Below are 15885 nucleotides of genomic sequence, written 5' to 3'. Positions count from 1 at the left end.
TTGTAGTCATTGTGTGACCATATTTTTGTGTCTCTGCTCAAATTCTATGATATTCTGTCTGATTTTGCCTGTTTTTAATCTCTTTGTAGCCACTCTATGCCTCTTTTTTGGCTACTTTGTATGTCTGCAGGGTTGTTTAGGTCATTTTTGCCTTTACGGTCATTCAAAGTCATTATGTGTATTCATCATATGTCTCTGCAACATATTTTTGACCCACTGGCCCATCCCCATTAAGGTTGTGCAAAAATCTATAAATAATTTTCAAGTGGGTTTTGACCTCTAGTATCTAGTGGAGTTTAAGTTAAAAAGAAAGAAGTAAAAAAAGAAAAAAGAAAAGGACTTAATGATAGCATGATTTTCTTGCTAATTTGGAAAGTTTATTGATATATCAGTATTTGTAAAGACGCATCACAACTAATAGAATTAATGTCAGACATGATACCTTCATACACACAATCAGAACTGAGAAATTGTTACAACTTGAGGTAGCTATTACAAAACTAATGGAATTAAGTGTGAGATTAGGAAGATTAAATTAAAACAAAAACCCTTGAATCTTTCAATATTATGGTATGATTCAGTGCTTGTTTATATCACAGCACATATTTTAACTTGTCATAGTAGGGAAAGCACAGGCTTGCTCTACTTGTGTGTTTGAGTGTTTGAGCCGGCTAGTTAGGTAGTGTGCCAATGAGCCAGCATGCCTAATACAAAGACCTTGAAACTAAAGAAGCTATGTGGAAGTCAGCCAATGGTAACATGTATTATTTATACCTATGCTTTTCTTACACTGAAATGCTCTCCGCTGGGATGCTGCTGGACAAAGATAGGAGGTCATCACGTAAGGACATTTTGCTAGAACAAGCAGTATACAAAGACAATCTTAAGAAACTAATGGGTCACATTTCCATGTGATAGAACTGTGTGATTTATCACACACTGACTCAGTTTTGAAATGAGGATATTAACCTGTTACAAAACAAACTGGTGCAAACTGTGTAGATGTGCTAGATTAGTGGTTCAGTTGCTCATGAAATATTTAGGGAAAAAAAAAAAAAAAAAAATATTTATTATGAAAGTAGAAATAAAAACTACAAGGTAGAGGTATTTTGGCAGTAGTGGCTTGGTACAAAGACTCCACTAGATGGAGCTAGATGGAGTGTTTCACAGTTTTCTTTCATCTGTGCTGAAGATCCAGTGGAGAAAAGACCAATTCAGTGTTTTGTCAGTCCGACCACTCATTCTCATCAAGCTCAGAGTCCTCCTCAGAGTCGCTGTACTCAACTGCAATGCGTCGGGAAAGGATGGTGGCTACGTCGTTCCCCACCGGCTCCCGCTTGCTCTGCTGCTCCTGCTGCTCTTGGACTTTCTTCAACTGGATGCCTAATGAGGGCACACACATGTAGAGAGAGGACAGAATATTATATGTCTGTATTGCACAGAGTGTTAGCTGCTCACATGTGTGCTCATCTGACCAGCTGGAAGCCATGCCAACTGCATCTAAGCACGCTGACTCACCCATGCGGATGGCAGACAGCAGGTCACTTCTTGCGTCTCTCACAGGTTTGGTCTCACGTCTGCAGCCTTCACTGTGTCCCGCTAGGTGTGAGGGTGCAGATGGCGGAGGGAGAGGAGGAGGTGGGGGACCCGGGGGTTGAGGGACCGTGTGATTCCCTGGAGGAGGTATTGGTGGGAGTGGGCAGCCCGGGCCCGCGTGCCCAACGCCATTATGTGGCGCTGGAGGATGTGCACCCAGTGGAAAACCAAAGGCTGTCTGGGCTGATGGGATTGGAGGGCCGGGGGCAGGAGGTGGTGGGATAGACCTGTGTGACAGTAAAAGAAAGAGGATTAAGTTGCAGATGCCCAAAAAGAGTATATTATATTTCAATTTCTCTCACATACTTGTAATCTGCAGGGAGACGAATTGAACCGTTCAATCGGTCTGCAGCACGAGGCTCTGCTGCGGCATAGGTTACTCTCTTGTAGTTGACATCAATGCTTTGGTATTCATGCTCCACAGGTGGTGAGGGATGCGTGTTCCCAGGAACGTAATCGTGAGACTTGGCAGAGTTACAAGCAGCATGGGCAGGCACTGGAGGGATGGGGTAATCTAAGAGGTCAGGCCTGGATAAACAGTAAAAGAGAGTTTGTCATGCAGATGCAGATCCAGATGGTAGATTTGTTGTTACAATATCAAAGCCGACGCTTTACACAACAAAGATATTACAATTTGGGTCACAAGGTCCTATTTGTGAAAACGGATCTACCCCTCCTTTTGGGCACACACACACACACACACACACACACACACACACACACACACACACACACACACACACACACACACACACAAGTCCCCCCCATCTGCTAAGTTTTATTTTAAAAGTAACATAAATCTACAATAATTTTACAAATTTCTCCATAAAAATACAACTAGGATAAGATCTACATCATTAGTCCCAAAGATGGGAAATTCTTTAATTCCCTCTGTAGCGTTGTATTATACAGAAAAATACATTGAAAACCTATCCAAAACACAATCTTGGTAGCTTCTCTAACCTCCCATCTGGCGAAAGGGAGCCCTCAGATGATGCTCCTCGCCTGAGACTCTGTGGATGTCTGTGATCTGGACGGAGCTCTTTATCAAACGCCATCATGTTCCACTCCTGCCTGCGGTTTCGTGCCTTTCTGACCTTCTTCACCTCACGCTGAATGGTGCTGCTGTCCACACATCGCTTCTGTTCCTGCAGAAACAACAGGAATACAGAGTTTGAGTAAGCAGTCAGTAAGTAAATACGTACATGCGTAAACATGATGGGTAAAATGCACTCTGACCCTATGCCTCCGCCTTTCTTTCCTCTTCTCCTCTGTGTCCTGAAGCATTTTCTCTTTCCACAGGTCAAAAAAGTATGATGGGTCAGAGTAGTATTTCATTGCATCAGTAGAATCCTCTCTGTATTTAAAAACCAATTTCCAACATTAACTGAAGACAGATATCTAACTTTAGAACAGTAAAAAAAGAAAGAAAAACAGTGCAGCACCTGTAAGCAGTGAGGTTGCTGAGAGGAGGAGGTCTGTCACTGCTGTTGTACATGTCGGCTACAGCACTAGGAAGGCTGCCCTTGGATAAAACCTGCTGGTCCTGGACACTCGAGCTTCTGAAGCCCTTCCTCATGTTTATGTCTTGAAGGGAAACTTTAAAAAAGCAAAATTAAGGAGGAAAGTTTGATATAAAGCGTGTAGGAATAACCATAGCAACAAACAGAAGAAGATTCACTGATACCCAATGAACTAACCCTCCTCCACACTGGAGTCTAGTTGGGTGACTTTGATGGCCAAGCGGTCAATTCGATCCTGAAGAGAGTTTGCGCGCACGTAAAAGGTGTTGGCTTCATTAAAAAGCTCCCCGAAAACGTTTTCTGCATGCTTACCTGCAACCAGAGCAAGAAAGCGGGAGAGAATAGAGGAAAAGCAATAAATGGAAAGGTGTGTCAAATCTCAATAACATTTAAAAGATAATGGCACCTTAAAGGCAGAGTGTTGATATCAACTATCTAAATTAAACTGCTCAAAATGTTTGTTTCCATTACTCAGTCAGGGGCACATTTCAAACAGCTCTAGTCTGCTTAATGTAAAAGCTATAATTAGACTGCCTGTGTTTGTGTCTCCGCCCAGTTACTTTCCATCTTATCGTGCTGTTGTACAAATCTGTACGCTAAGCTCTAAGCTTCGGTAAGTTTACTAATCGCACACACACACACACACGGATGTACAAACTATCAAAGGATATGTTGTAGGATTTCTTCTTGTCTCCTCTCACTTATTTGTAACCACAAAAGCACACAGGCTTTCTAATCTTTATACAGACATTGCAACAACATGTTTAACATTAACCACTGTACTTCTGCACAAACCTGTGTACAGAGTGAAATGCATTTTAGCAACGACTGCAACAAATCACACACTGACAAATTTGATACCCTTAAAATATGTTCTTTGTTTGTTTCTCCCCTCATTCAAAGCCAGCAATTAAGTGACACTCTTATCTGATAATCCCTTTGAAAGGATTAAGAAAACAAAAGCACTCCCATGACATAGAGGGTATATGTCAATATGTCAAATTATTATCCCCAGAAAACTCAATGCGTATTGTGTTGTGTTACAGGACTGATATACACTATGTAGCCAACGGATTAGGTCACACCTCTTAATCTTTGAATTTAGGTATTTTCAGTCCCACTGCCACCGATGTATAAATTCAAGCACTAAGCAGTCTCCCTTTACAAACATCTTCAAAAGTGTCAATCCTCCTAAAGAATTTGAGTGTGGTGCTGCAACAGGATGTTACTGTTACAAAAAGTCAGTTTTTTTGAAATGCCTTCCTTCCTAAATGTTCCACGATCATTTGTAAGTGGCATGTAAAGTTACAGAGCAGGGAGAAAGTGCAGAGCTCCAAAGCTCCTCTAGCATTAACATCAGCACAAAAACTGCACTGGGAGCTTCATGGCCTGAGTTTCAATGGCTGAGCAGTTCCTCTAGAAGTAAGGTGTAGGAGGCCAAGTACTTTGGTCCATATTATGTATTAGTTGTGACAAATCGATCTGTTAAATGCATAATAAATCAAGCTAAAAATCACTGTGTGCAAATTAGTTTCCCACCCCATCACTTCTAACAATCTTTCACAACTTGAAGTAATTATGCCCTGAATATTTAGATAGTTTAGGTTTTTTACTGTATAATTTTCCTTATGATTTAAATTTCGATTTGCTTAATAGTGGCAACACCTTGATTGCATGTAATGAGCACAGGTTAAAGACGCATTGATACTTTATTCTGAATCTGATCAACTGTAAGCTTACTCAGACTGCTGAGCTGTCGAATTATAGCGGACAGCGTGTTGTTGGTTACACATTCCAGCTCGTTGCCAATTCCATCGGGCACGGCACTGTGGCACAGGTGCCGAGGCTCAATGTTCCTCTTCACCAGAGGCATGACCCCTTCTCACATCTCCCCAGCTGCTTGGAGTCAGAGGACAGAGCTGACAGCTCACTGCTTACTGCAACCTGTGGACTAGAACAATCAACATATTAATGCATAAAGTCGACGCAGTCACTAGTGTTCTCAAATTAAGTTAATAATTTCACTTTAAATGTGTCTTTATATTTAAAAAGCAACCCTGTAATGCATAATGCACAATGCATTAGTATGCTTGTTAGCTTTCCATGCTTTTACAATTTAAAAAGTGTGTGGGGAACGTGTAATAGAGAGACAAATTAAAAATGACACCTTTGAGGGGTTTTTTTCCAATATTTGCTGCTTTGTACATTGGGCCACTTGCTGTTGAATGTCCCAGTTTATCACTACCTGTCAAAGTGGTACGCCTATTGTATGTAATTGTCCATTTTTGCAAAGAGGTTAACATACTCGCTGCAACATCTGTTTTATTCAGGAACCTTATTGTGACAAAAGGGGAGCTAACACAGGCACTGTGCGACTGTTTTTTAAGCGAATTTGCATTCCTGTTTACATATCTATATCAGATGAAAACAAGGGATGGCCATGCCAGCACATTGTTAATATAGGTAACAACAAGAACATAAACTACCATATGTAATTTTAACAGCTGTTTTTGCAGCTCTGAAGCTCAAAGAAAATGTTAAATTATGGAGTGGATGCTCATTTAATGCTTGACTGACACTGAGGGAATGATTTTGGTGTAGCATCAGAGGTCCATTCTTCAATTCCCAAAAAACTACATGCTTATATTGTTGGTTAGAGCAAATGGGCTGTCTGTTAGTTTCTTATTATCATGCATATTATCAATTAATTTGAGCTCAGCCTCATGTATTTATTTATGATCAATTAATAACCAATAGCTGAATGGACAAAGGACAAAAGGACTGTTTTGTAGCATGTTCATGTTAAAACTTTGTGACCTTGGAAAATACAACTTTTATTTGTCCTCCTTAGACTGCTTTAGCTTTAGCTGGACCAGGCTTCCTATTTAGACAGTTAACATTTAATAAAAGTTCACTGAAACAACAAACTAATTACTTAAAATACAAAACTGTTCAATTCTATGATAACATTGTATTTTAAAAAAATGTTTTCAATCACAGAATCTGGGGGGGTGGGAGTATGACGTTTCAGTTTTTAAAATTATTTTATTAATTACTTGTACAGGAAAAAAAAAAGGTTTTTCTTATACTAATACAGAAAACACAACCTGTAACAACAGACCTACATTCGCAGCAGCTGAAAACTTGGTCATGATTGTCCTACCATAGAATAGCTTTAGCGTTGGCTTGCCGGTTGGCTCGTTTTGTTCACGTCAGCACGCAGGGAAGAAGCTGTCAAAGTCGAGTCCAAGCTGTTTCCTCCAAATTAAACAGACTATTTGCTGGCCTGCTGCAGTCTGTAGTGTACTTTACGTTGACAGTCATCTCTGCAGGGCGGAGTTCACTCTGAAAACAAATCTCCAGTCCAAATCACAGCTTGAGCCATGAGGGGATTTAGTCAGCAGATTACTCCTGTCATCCAATCACAGTCGCCATGGCATCCAGTATTTTATTTCAGGATGTATTAGTCCTATTTTTAAGGGCCACAAGTCAACCTTCTATGAATCGGATATTCGTGTGCCAACCTCAAGTTTTTGACATCAAATCAAGACCGAATGAAAAGTTTAACTTTAGTGTGACACAGACGCTGCTTATCACTTTTTGATAAGCAGTAAAAATTTTATTGACCGTTTTAACAAAGTGATTAATTAGCAGAAAAAATTAATATATACAGTGGTTAAAATCTGCATAGTATTCTCAATTCTAAGGGTTAATTTTGTGCATTCTTTAACTTTTGCTCCTTATGTTTTTGTGTGTATGGGTGTCTGTTGTGTGTGTGTTATCACTTCACTTCAGATCAACTACTTGGCGTAAACAGGAGTGTGTCGGTCCCCTTTAGGCTATTAACATCACAGTAGGAATGACCTGGATTAAGAGTGAAATGAGACACTCAGAATTTTATTTGAAAGCTACACACACACACACACACACACACACACACACACACACACACACACACACACACACACACACACACACACGCACACCAACACACTCACAGAGATATACTGTTTTTTTTCTCACAGATGGCATAATCTGGCCTGTGGGAGGGAGTACTGTAACCCACATATCAGGGCTTAAACCTTTTTAAGTAGCACACTGTGAAATTATGATTCAGTTATTACAGGAGCATACCCTATTCTGAGACATTGTCTAATCCAGCTGTCTCAATGCAGTTTGTACAAGTGATAGTTTAAAGTTAACTCCTTATTTTTGCTTTCTTTTTTTGTCCAGATTGAGCAAATTTTTTAAAATATAGAGGAAGAATTGAGATGCGCATAAATACACTTTAAAGGTGGTTCTTTGTCATCTAGCGATGTCTTTTCCAGTTGCTGTGGAATAACTGCCTCTCTGGGGCAATGAATTGCTTGCTTGCTGCAGTCCTCTGGAATCATGACCTAAAAGCAAACCCTTTGTCACTCATCATTCCCTGGTAACTATCAGACCAGAGCTCTGTCATCTGACCTGAAGCGCTTGCTGTCTAATACATGTGCACGGGGTAGCTCGTTATTGAATCTGTAATTTTTCATGTATATTTTTTGTTAAAGTGTTTCATGATTTGCAGAAAACGTCACCAAGACACATAGAGTTTCATGTTCTTTTTGTCTCTAGAGGGCACTGAAGCATTACTTTTTTCCAGCCTCCTGTAGAGTCTTTTACGGAAGAGTAGTCTGAGGGTAGCATTGCCACTCTTTACATGATAAATATTTCCTTTTAAAATAAAAGGAAATATGAGTATCCAGGCTCGTTCACTGTGACATATCCCAACACTTGCCCTGAATGCTTTTTTTATTTGAGTTTTGGGGCTAATAGAAGTTTGGGGGTTGCAGCTCTCCTTGGTGTTGGTCTAATTCTTTCTGGGTCTGCACTACAAAATAACGATTCTCATGTATTGCCTCATTGTCTCATGCTGTAAACATTCTGATTACATTAATATAATGGTATACTTTTTTTTTTGCTGTATTTATTAGTCATAGCCACTCAAATGCACAGTAATATATGATTTTGAGCCACCCATCTCTTTCTTTTTTGGTTTTGATTCCAAGGAGTCAGACTTTTTTTAATTAAAAAAAGAAGCTCTTTAGCAATAGTTCCCCAGGTTTTCTGAAGGTCTTTCAAAGTTTTCTTCTTCTCTTTTTTTTGACACCAGTTGCATTTTTTTACAGTCTTTGTATCTGACTAATTAAAGGGGATTTTGGTTTGTTTATTTCTTTCTCTCTTTATTTGTTATGCCACTTACCAGTGATCTATGAATCATTCAAGCATAACATGACACCCAGCTCAAGGGATGAACCAGACAACTTAACATTTTTATCTTTCTATCTTTCAGGCAATATTCAAAAACACAAGTGGTCATACCAAATATCGTCGTCCAAGCTTGTTAGACTCATACAAACTCAGTTTGAAAACCATTTATGTTACCCCATGTTTCAGTTGCTGTGGCTCAAGACTTTTGCACGTTACTGTAAATAATCTGAAGAATACATAAAATATGAGAAACTGTTATGAGCGTTTATTTATTTTTTAATCATCTTTTGCACATGGAACTAACATTTGCATCTAAACATCAGAAAATGTAAAACATTTCTTGCAGTTTTTTTACACAGTTCCTCTAAACACTGTCCACTTCCTCAGTCTTAAACAATAGTCGCAAAGAAGAAGAAAAACAAGGCAACAGTAACCAGGACAGTCGTCTGTTACTTTTAATCTTAAACATCAAAGTTTGAAGCTCCAGTGTTCCTATCCATGGGATAAAGAGAAAGAGTATGTTCAGAGGGTGCAGTCATTGAGTTTTTATGTATTTGGTAATTTATTTTATTTCTGAATTCACCATGTTTTAAATTAAAGCATGCATAAAAAGTGTTATCAACAAGTTAGCATAAAGGCTAACTTCTACGATGTCGATAAGCTAGCAGTTCTACTTGCACAGAGGGTTAAGTAAGCTAAGCTAACGCTAGTTCCAGTTTAAGATTTTGGTGGAATTACAAAATGATAAGAATGACAACATCACGTTTCAGTAGGGCAGTCAGTGTTTTTCTTTTGTTATGAATTAGTGTGTTGTTATATGGTTGCTGTTTGTAGTCTGAAGAAACTGCGGCTAAACCTGACTTTAAACGTCTGTTTGTAAGAACAACAGCGAATCTAGCATCAAGCTAAGAGATGTCTTCACCACTACAGCCAGGTAAGCACCCAAATCATATGTAAAAATTAATTGCTAGTTTTTCACAAAGTTTTGGTGATATTTGTAGTGTCATTTCATCGGATGAAATATGTACTTATTTAGAAATCTGGACCTTATTGGTTAAAAAAAGTGTTGTGAAATTGTAAAATGTAAATATAGCACTTAACTCCAATGTTGTGAAAAAATATTTGCCCACTCTTTAATTTCTTTTCCTGTGTCATATGTGTCACACTTTAATGTTTCAGAACATCAAATAAATTTGAATACTGGGCAAAGATAATCCACATAAATATAAAATTCAGTTTTTACATGATGAATTAATTTATTTTGAAAAAAATACTATCTAAATCTGTGTTAAAAAATAATTGCCGCCCAAACCTAATAACTGATTGTACCAGCTTTGGCAGCAAGAACTGCAGTCACATGTTAGGAATAACTGTCAACGAGTCTTTGAAATCACTGTGTATGAATCCATGGTCCATGCTTCTTCCCCAGACCATCACACTTAACCAGCACCATGTTTGGCTGTTGGTATGATGTTTTTGTTTTTATCCCAGGTGTAACAAGAATTAGACCTTCCAAAACCTTTTAATTTGTCTCATCAGTCAACAGAATATTTTCACAAAATTCTTAGGGAATGCTTTTTGGTAAATTTGAGACGAGCCTTTGAGTTCCTTTTGATCAGCAGCATTTCTTTAACGATGTGAAACATGCAAGTGTGAAAAATACACACACACATACACAAAAACTGTTTCAAAGCACTGTATTGAAAACTATTTTTAGGGTTTGTTTTGACTGTCTTCAGTGCAGGACAGACAAAGCATGTCCACAAATGAGGTGATAGGTCTGCTGTTGAAAGAGCAGGAGGAAAGGGAGAAGAGGAAAAACACATCTCTCCCTACTCAAGACCTCACAGGCATGTCAACGTCTGAGGTTAATCAAGGTGGGTGAAGAAAGAGCAGAATGCAGTGTTTTAAAGGTTACATTTGGTTTGAAGGATTGCTCTCTAGTGTTGACATGACTTATTCTCTTTGCTTAGACATTTCTAAGAGAGACAGCAGTGAGAACTGGATCCTCATGTCAGAGAAGAATGCGCAGCTAAAGGTAATGTAATTAAAGGGTCTAAGGCATAGTTTTTGCAAAATCAGCAGTTGCATTAAACAAAAGAAAAGAAAACTTTAGAGGTCCATCATAAGCCCATCAAAATTAGATAGAGATACAGACACTATTATTTTCTCTTACATTAGTTCTTATAATTGTACAACTATGGTTGCATATTTCAAAAATCATTGAAACTAATTTCTGTTTGAGGGGTGGCTCAAAACTTTTGCACATTGTTCTACTTCTATTAAAATGTTTAGCTTGTTTTTCTAGACCCAAGAAGAATCCCTCAATTGTAAGGACTAATCCTGAGGTCGAGATTATTTCAAAATTCATGTGAGCAAAAGTACAAATATCCTGCTCTTAAATGAAGCTATAGAGATTTTAATCTGACAAACTTTTAATTTGAATGAAAAGATGTTTGGGATTAGCCTTACTTAGGATTTCGCTACAGCCTGGAGAGACTGGAAGCGGGGGAAATAAAATCAAATTTTGTTTGTTAAAAAAGAAGGACGTATTGGCTCTTAAGCGTTATCTCTTCCTTGATTTATATTTCCTAAAATCTGGAACTATTTTTTCAATTGTATGCACATAAAGTCTAGCATATTTCATTATTTCTTTAATAAATGCGTTTTCTGTTAGAAAACAGTCATCAAAGCTTTTCTGTCTTTTAATTATGACAAATTTACAGTATGTTAATCTTATGTTGTTAAATAATCCAGTTTGATGATAAGGTGATCAGTTCAAAGATTAAGACGACCGCAAAGGCCATGACTGCACAGAAGTATGTAGTACAAAGACTTGAAGATTTCAAGGCATTTGAAGATTGCTTTTTGAAAGAATTCCTCACCTCTGTCGAGAAGAAAGTTATGGATGCCCAAAATCTGTAAGCATCAGAAAATTCCCCATATCAAAATGGGATATTTTGATATAAATATTGTTTTGAATAGGGGATGGGTTGATTTAAATATAATTTTCTGTTGTAATAACTGTAAAACTGCTTTTTTAGCAGGTTGAAAAACTCAAGTAGCTCCATACAGGAAATGAATGATAAGATTGAGAAGGTCACCGATGAAACAGCAATATTAAAAAGGTATGGCTAACAATAGGAATATCATGCATGTCACTTAAATGCGGTACGCATCGGTTTAATGCATAGATCTGTAAAAGAAAGTGACAAATTTGGAATAAGTAGCATGCTAAAGCTTTCTTCTTTATAGTGAAGTTGCCAAGATTGAGAAGGTTCTGAATGAATATAAGAGGTACAGGAGAGTTCTGTTCAAGCTTTCTCCTCCCGAGTGGCAGGAAGCCCAGAAAGCAGCGACTTTAACAACCAAAGGCTTGCCAGACAGACCAGATGGTAGGAAAACAACATTAAATGGATACGGGTCAGACTGGTGTGGGTTTCTTAAATAGGAGACCAGCCTTTTATTAAAAAATAAACCGTGTCTGAGTTACTATTGAATGCATTATAACTGCTGGCATAGAAGCTCACATACATCTGATCTGTAAGTATGAACTTTAACACAGGCTTGGAGAAAGATCTGGATTCCACTCCAGATAGAGTGCTGCCTCCCACCAGTGAGTCTACACTGTTCTCAAACCACAGTGATGCCGTGTAAGAAAGCACACACACACTATCACCAGTTGGTTCTTTTCTATCAATTCTCAGGTCATTTAATTTGATTAGTTAGTTTGATTAGTTTTAGTTTTGTTGGATAATTTAATCTGTGATGTTATCAGAGCAACAGGGAGCAATGCAACAACAGCAAAGAAGGTGGTAGGAGTTCCAGCAGAATAAAACTTTTTAAAACTATGATCTTAAAATCTATTTCATTTCAGGGTGAAGAATTCCCAGCTGAATGGAAACAACACAATCTATGAGGTCAGAGTTAGTGAGTCTAAAACCAAAGATCATTAAAGCAACAGCCATTTTCATCAGGAGGCTTTATTTACAGTGCTCACTTACCTTTCCCTGCAGGACAAGCTGGAACTATATAACTTCGATCCCCTGGAGGTAATCGTCCTGCTGTCAGAGCTGACTGACCAGAACCTGTCTCTGATTCACAACATCACCAGGATGGATAAGAAAATGGAGCACACTTTCGAGGTCACCATAAAGAAAATGTGAGAATCGCGGTTTTTCTAACAGTTCTTTCAAAGCCAGGTGTACACAGCATGAATTTTGGCTTTTGTGAAGAAGCCCTCACAGTATCTTGCAGATCTCTCGTGACAGCGGTTGGTTGCTTTTTGAACTTACAATTTATGTGACTGCTGCTATGTCTGCTAACCAAGCAAAAGGAAAGCACCAAGGATAGATAGATAGATAGATAGATAGATAGATAGATAGATAGATAGATAGATAGATAGATAGATAGATAGATAGATAGATAGATAGATAGATAGATAGATAAACTCTTCTTTGTGTCAAGGAAAGAGGAAGAAGAGCAGCTAAACATGCATGTAGAAGATATGAAGGAGAGAGTTGACATCAAAAAGAAGAGAATGGCCATGCTTAAAAAGAGTGTTCGTCTCCATGAATCAATAAAGACAGAGGACCAGGTAATGATGCAGAGTGTACTTTATGCTCGACTTTTTTAATATATCATCCTATTTGAAATCAAAGCAGCCTTGGGGAACCTTTTTTTCTCTCATCTTCTACAACTGTCTTACATACAGGATATTATGTTGAATGATTTGGCGATTAAGGTGGCAAAGGTGTATTCCTCATGCGTCGATGAACGGCCGACCCAACTCACCACTTTGGAGATGCTGACTGGTTTTGAGCACCATATATCTCTGCTGTTCCAGCAAGTTGAGAGCATCCCAGAGGACGTGCTGAAAACACTGAGGAACATCAAGGACAGCGAGAAGAGGAGCAGGTTTGTCTCACTGAACGCAGATGTTTAGTAAACAGGGCTAACTTGTGAATAGTAAATTTTATCCACCTCCTTAATCTCCAGTTTTTATTTAACAATCCAGAAAGATAAAAATGGGTTTTGTTTCTGTTTATATTTTAATTCCTGTCTTTGGTGCATTGACAAAAATCCAGTATACTGTATAACTACCTCTCTTATTACATGTTGTTACACACTCCAGACAGCGAGAGGAAAAACTTAAACTGGAGATGGAGCAACACAGAGAAAGGATGAAGGAGTGCATTCAGAGATCGCTGGATGAAGCCAAGAAAACAGTGAGTCATTTAACATAGATTCATACAACATTAAATACATTCTGTACTTGCATTAAGTCAGTGTGCCACATATATAAGTGGTTGTTGTGTGATGTTAGGGGGAACATCTGTAAAAATGCAGCTCAACACAAACACACAGAATGCTCTTCTTACAATTGAGAAATGTTACCTCTAGCTTTGAGAAATAAAGACACTTAGCCTCTCAATGCTCTACCAACAAATCAATTTTAGTTAGCTTAGAAAAAAAAATCTCATAGCAAGTTATATCCTACTGATGGTTAAGGCTCCACCTTTAAAATCTTATAGTATGGACGAAAGCTCATGCCCAGATGTTTCCCGGTCAAGAAGAAGATTGAAGTTGTTGATGAGGTCATCACCTTGATGGAGGACTTCCGTTCCCACCTCTTTGCCGAGGACTCAGATTAAAAATAAGTACAAATGCTCCACTTGTTACACCTGTCTGAGTCCATGTTTTCACAGGGATTGTGTGATAATCACAACTTCAGGTCTAAAAAACTGGGGAGGATGTGTAAAATGTAAATAAAAACAGAATGGAATGATTTGCAAGTCTCACAGACCAACATTTTATTTATGGTAAAACATAGAAAACTTTTAGTATTTAGTATTTTAGTATTTAATGAAATTTTCTATTTGATGGCAGCAAAACGTCTCGGAAAAGTTGGGATGATAATGACACGTAAGTGGTAATAAAAAGCAGCTGGAATCCTAAATCAGACAACGGGGCAACACTCCCGCCCTAAAAGTCCAACAACTGGTCTCCTCAGTTTGCAGACGATTGTTCTTAGAAGAAGAGGGGATTCTTCTCAGTGGTAAACGTGCCCCTTCCCAACTTTTTTGAGATATGTCACTGCCATAAAATTAAAAAAAAATAGCCATTTCTTTTTTAAAATTGTACATTTTAACAGTTTGATGTTTTCTATATTCTACTGTAAATAAAATATGGGTGTATGACATTTCAAAATCCCTGCATTCTGTTTTTATTTACACAGCCTTCCCAACATTTTTGGAATTAGGGTTGTAATAAAGCAGCAGTTACAGCTGATGTTCTAATTACAGCAGGGGTCATACTGACTCCTCAATAACCTGAATGTTGCCATCTAAAATCATTATTACTTAATGATCAGCCATTTGTGTCTGAATGTCAGCTCACTTGCAGCTTGGTCATGGCTACAGTTTTTCATATTAATGTGTAGTTTGAAAACTGTCTTCTCTCTTTCTGACTTTCTTAGCGGTGTAAAATCGGTGAGGTCTTAAATATTTTTCACAATGGCATAATCTCTTAGCCAGCTCAGAAGTATTAACCTCAATAGAGTGCTTACCCTCCCCATTATCATCATCATTGACCCTACTGGTGTCCCCCAATGTAGCCAACCACCAGCTTACCCACTTATTGCACACTGCCCTAAACACTCACACCTCCATCATCCATTACACACAGACTGCCTCTCCTCTGATATTTGTCGCCCTATTATGGCTTTCTAGTCCTACTCTCTGCTGGTCACTGCCAATGCCTTGGCAGTTATTTCTCAGTAAATGAGTAACAGACACACACACAGACACATATACAAGCACACACAGACACAAACACAAACTGTATCAGAAGTATTGATATATAATTTACCACAATTAAATGATTTTTTTTTGTAGTAATCCTTAATGTGTGAGTTTTCTTAAAGGAAAGCGAAGTTTCTTTCATATTCTGAATAAGATAAAAAGACATTGGTCAGTATGTACTTTTTCCCATGTAGTTTGTACCTCTCAAACAGATATATTCAGTGCTCTGCACCATGTGAGTTTGGAGAATGAATTTGAAGAGGTAATACATGAAAAGTAATAGACAAGGCACTCACAGGTGAAGAAATAATTTCCTGGTGTGGCATAATATTGGAACATTTAAATGCATCATTTCTTGAGTTGGAAAATGTAGTTTTTAGTCTTTACATAGTGGTGGGCTCAATGTCTTAATAAATATGACAGATAAAGATTAAGATACTTGTAAACAGTTTTGAGCTGCACTCATCAACTACTGTATTAGGTACACCTGGCTAGTACTGGGTTGGACCCCCTTTTGCCTTGTCCAACTGTAAAAAAAATATTTGCAATATTTATGTATTTTTCTTATGCTTTGCAATGGCGATGCTGAAGTTTAACAGCACTGCTTCTTTTGTGCTTAAAGAAATCATTACAATTTACCATACCTTATCATTATAAAGCTATCATTAAATTATCCAACTGTTTTCTTCTTATCCTGTTTACAATGGGCCTTCACA

General features: G+C 38.1%; 2 protein-coding genes across 7 annotated transcripts; one reads left to right on the top strand and one right to left on the bottom strand.

Moving 5' to 3' along the window:
• Positions 1-355: 355 nt before the first annotated feature.
• wasf3a (WASP family member 3a) lies at positions 356-6458 on the bottom strand. Of its 2 annotated transcripts, none has more exons than XM_085288901.1 (9): positions 6283-6458; positions 4860-5070; positions 3297-3431; positions 3042-3195; positions 2836-2953; positions 2560-2744; positions 1903-2124; positions 1519-1823; positions 356-1383 (listed from the first exon to the last, which is right to left on the bottom strand). In XM_085288901.1, exons 2-9 carry the CDS (start codon positions 4990-4992, stop codon positions 1226-1228), a joined length of 1410 nt encoding a protein of 469 aa, XP_085145027.1. In that variant the 5' UTR covers positions 4993-5070; positions 6283-6458; the 3' UTR covers positions 356-1225. The 2 variants fall into 2 exon arrangements, with proteins under 2 accessions (XP_085145027.1, XP_085145028.1); XM_085288902.1 differs by having other exon boundaries at positions 4860-5063.
• Positions 6459-8774: 2316 nt separating this feature from the next.
• On the top strand, positions 8775-15649 carry LOC146565623 (cilia- and flagella-associated protein 100-like). Of its 5 annotated transcripts, none has more exons than XM_085287934.1 (14): positions 8775-8882; positions 9248-9300; positions 10106-10243; positions 10340-10404; positions 11124-11287; positions 11411-11494; positions 11622-11761; positions 11932-12019; positions 12244-12286; positions 12383-12528; positions 12834-12963; positions 13081-13283; positions 13501-13594; positions 13901-15648. In XM_085287934.1, exons 2-14 carry the CDS (start codon positions 9279-9281, stop codon positions 14018-14020), a joined length of 1437 nt encoding a protein of 478 aa, XP_085144060.1. In that variant the 5' UTR covers positions 8775-8882; positions 9248-9278; the 3' UTR covers positions 14021-15648. The 5 variants fall into 5 exon arrangements, with proteins under 5 accessions (XP_085144060.1, XP_085144061.1, XP_085144064.1 ...); XM_085287935.1 differs by having other exon boundaries at positions 8780-8882; positions 9201-9300; XM_085287938.1 differs by having other exon boundaries at positions 8796-8882; positions 9256-9300; positions 13901-15649.
• The last annotated feature ends 236 nt before the right edge of the window (positions 15650-15885 follow it).

This window comes from Mchenga conophoros, linkage group LG10 (assembly GCF_057382185.1).
Source record: "Mchenga conophoros isolate Kocher_MC1m ecotype Shallow Benthic linkage group LG10, M_conophoros_male_GT1.1, whole genome shotgun sequence".
NCBI classification, from domain to species: domain Eukaryota; kingdom Metazoa; phylum Chordata; class Actinopteri; order Cichliformes; family Cichlidae; genus Mchenga; species Mchenga conophoros.
Note: the sequence above shows the minus strand (reverse complement) of the source record. Positions and strands in the feature narration are given on the sequence as shown.

Bases quoted from the DNA above. Each gene is read 5' to 3' on its own strand.
- LOC146565623 (XM_085287938.1), top strand. From the start codon at position 9,279: ATGTCTTCACCACTACAGCCAG. The intron at 10,244-10,339 runs GTGGGTGAAGAA...CTCTTTGCTTAG, and splicing joins AACGTCTGAGGTTAATCAAG to ACATTTCTAAGAGAGACAGC. The intron at 13,284-13,500 runs GTTTGTCTCACT...TACACACTCCAG, and splicing joins GACAGCGAGAAGAGGAGCAG to ACAGCGAGAGGAAAAACTTA.
- wasf3a (XM_085288901.1), bottom strand. From the start codon at position 4,992: ATGCCTCTGGTGAAGAGGAACATTGAGCCTCGGCACCTGTGCCACAGT. The intron at 3,196-3,296 runs GTTAGTTCATTG...GCTTTTTTAAAG, and splicing joins AGACTCCAGTGTGGAGGAGG to TTTCCCTTCAAGACATAAAC. The intron at 1,824-1,902 runs GTATGTGAGAGA...ACTGTCACACAG, and splicing joins CGTCTCCCTGCAGATTACAA to GTCTATCCCACCACCTCCTG.